General features: G+C 64.8%; 1 protein-coding gene across 1 annotated transcript in view; it reads right to left on the reverse strand.

The window, feature by feature from the left end:
- Window positions 1-240: 240 nt before the first annotated feature.
- MNEG_4966 (Phospholipid scramblase family protein) overlaps window positions 241-2,476 on the reverse strand; it is a gene marked incomplete at both ends in the record, with an annotated part of 3,540 nt that continues 1,304 nt past the window's right edge. The window contains 6 exons of the mRNA XM_014046554.1: window positions 241-320; window positions 529-569; window positions 909-1,010; window positions 1,381-1,513; window positions 1,857-1,962; window positions 2,288-2,363. Coding sequence (XP_013902008.1) covers window positions 241-320; window positions 529-569; window positions 909-1,010; window positions 1,381-1,513; window positions 1,857-1,962; window positions 2,288-2,363 — 538 coding nt within the window. The remainder of the gene's footprint in view (window positions 321-528; window positions 570-908; window positions 1,011-1,380; window positions 1,514-1,856; window positions 1,963-2,287; window positions 2,364-2,476) is intronic.

Consider the following 2,476-nt stretch of genomic DNA (forward strand, 5'->3'; position numbering starts at 1 on the left):
GTACCGAGGTGTGCTGCTGTCTATGAGAAACCAACCAAACCAACCAAACCAACCAAAAACCAACCAAACCAACTAAACCAACCAAAATCATTCAAGTTGGTGCTGCGCTGGGATGTCAGTTGCTAGGCGAGTGAGTGCATCAAGCATCCCGGGGTTACTGCTTGTGTGTGTGTGTGTGTGTGCTGTCAGCCGCTGACACATGTTGCACTGCCCATCAGGCAATCAGCAAGGGGGCTGAGCTTACCTGCGTGCCTCCAGGGTGGTCTGGGTGATCTCCGCCGCCTTCTCTGGCTTGAACCCAAAATGGATGACATACTTGCCTGCCAGGGAGGAGAGGCGCGAGGGAGCAAGGCGGCTGATGGGTGGTCGGCGGCGCGAGGTGGTGGGCGGCAGGCCGTTGGCGGGTGAGGGCGCGTGGGCGCGACGCGCGAGGGCGGTGTTCGTGAGGTGCGGGGCAGTGCGGGTGAGTGGTGCTCGCTCGCCGGCCGAGGATAGATGGGGGCCGGCCATGAGCGCAGCGCCACCCACCTGCGTCCGTGAAGAGTTCCTTTGCGAAGCCCTGGAAATTCCTGAGATATGCAAGTCAGGTTTGGTAGGGCGGACGGTACGTTGAGGCGATGCGTGAAGCGTGTTGCGGATTGCTTCAAGGCTTTTCAAGGCAAACAATGTGAGAAAGGTCAGAGGGGGGCAGTTGTGCTTGATTTTAAATCAGGATTTGGGCCGTCACGGCCACTTGCTGGCGCCGTTGCGTCGCGTCGCCTGCAGACACACCACGCGTTCCATCGTGGCCGCAAGCCCGCGCAGCCACAGGGCGCCGCGGCCGCGCCAGGCCGGCCGCCGGCCGTGCGCCCGGGCAGCTGCCCCGAACGGCCGCCGGGGCCGCCCCGGCCGCCCCTGTTCTGCATCACCTGTCTATGAGGGCCATGGTGTTGCCTGCTGCATCCTTGAGCTCAAACTCCCAGGCCAGGAACGACCCACTGATGGCCGCCATCTGGCGCCTGTCAAGATAGCTGCGGGGCGGCGGCCGAGGGCGGCGGGGGTTGGAGGTTGGGACGGCTGGGGTCAGATATGATTCAGCGCGACGCGACAATCCGCTGGTGAATTGACTGGGTTGCAGCTGAAGTGGCTGCTTTAGAGACAATGGGGCCAGGCGTTGAGAGGGGCCCCAGCCAAAGCAACATCATCTGCTCCATTCCCGCCCCCAAGTACACGCACAAACACACACACACACACACACACACACACACACACACACACACACAGGCGGAGGAAGCTTGCGAAGCTGAACTTTTCACACTGTGTTGCCGCATGCAAACCATCAAGCGGGCAGCCCGTGCTGCAGCCCAGCAGCGCAGGTGCGGCGGCTCCCCCCCCTCTCACAGGTCGTAGTTGCGCTTTATGGGGTGCCACCGCTGCCTGACCTCCCCGATGGGCCGGTCGTCGCAGTCCAGGACTGTCATGCTGCTGCTGATGAGGTAGGCCGGCCGGTGCACCTTGAAGAGCACCTCAGACCCTGGGGGCGGCGCGTGGGCGGGGCGCCGGGGCGGCGGGCAGGGCGGAATCGAGTCCGGGCGGGCACGGCAATCATATGCAGGTGCGGGAGTTTGATCAGATGAGAGAGAGCGATGGGCGGCGGCGGCTGGCCGGAACAGGAAGCCGCGAGGGGGTTGAGGTCGGATTGAATTGTCGTGTCAAAAACATTCGGTAGGCTCGCAGAGATGCTGCAGCCAACGAGAACATGAGCAGTAACATGTCCAAGGATGCCGCAATCGTACCACCCCTCGGCCCATCCCGCGTCGTGCCCCACAGGCGGCGCCGAGCTGCTGGGGCCACGCCGCCCGCAGTCCCCGCCTCACCGTCTGGGCTGAACACTGTGGTTTTGAACGCGCGGCGCGTCCGCAGCAGCTGCCGCGCCAGGAAGTTTCCCAGGCCGGTCTCCTCCTCCGCCATGAGGGCGACAACCTGAGGGATGGTGGCGGAAGCGAGGAGGGGGTAGGGGGCTGACTGGTGAGGCGGGGGGGACAGGTCTGTTAGGGGGCCCTTGCTGAGAGATGCGGGCGACGCGGCTGCGCGTGCTGCAGGGCCCAGGGGATGAGAAGCTGTTCCCCCTGGAACCTATTGCATCTCTGCTCGCTCGCGCCAGCGCCTTGGCGCCGCGACCTCCTCTCCCCCCCCCCAAATCCCCCACTCGGTAGATTGGGCGCCAGCTGGCGGGGGACATCCCTGACCCTCCCAACCAGCGGCCCTCCCGCCTGCGCCCTCCTCCATGACGGGCCCCCCCTCTCACATTTCCGTGCTCATCATGTACGGTGTACTTGGTGGCCACCTCGTACCCCAAGATGACTGTGCCCCACTCTATGGCCCTGCACACGGTGGGGGACATTGTGACGACAATGCCCGGCCGCGGGTCGCCGGGCACACCGCTTGACGCGTGCGGCGCGTAGCGGCGGTTCCCTGCTGGCGCCGCCGCACCGCG

This window comes from Monoraphidium neglectum (genome assembly GCF_000611645.1).
Source record: "Monoraphidium neglectum strain SAG 48.87 unplaced genomic scaffold scaffold00718, whole genome shotgun sequence".
NCBI lineage: Eukaryota > Viridiplantae > Chlorophyta > Chlorophyceae > Sphaeropleales > Selenastraceae > Monoraphidium > Monoraphidium neglectum.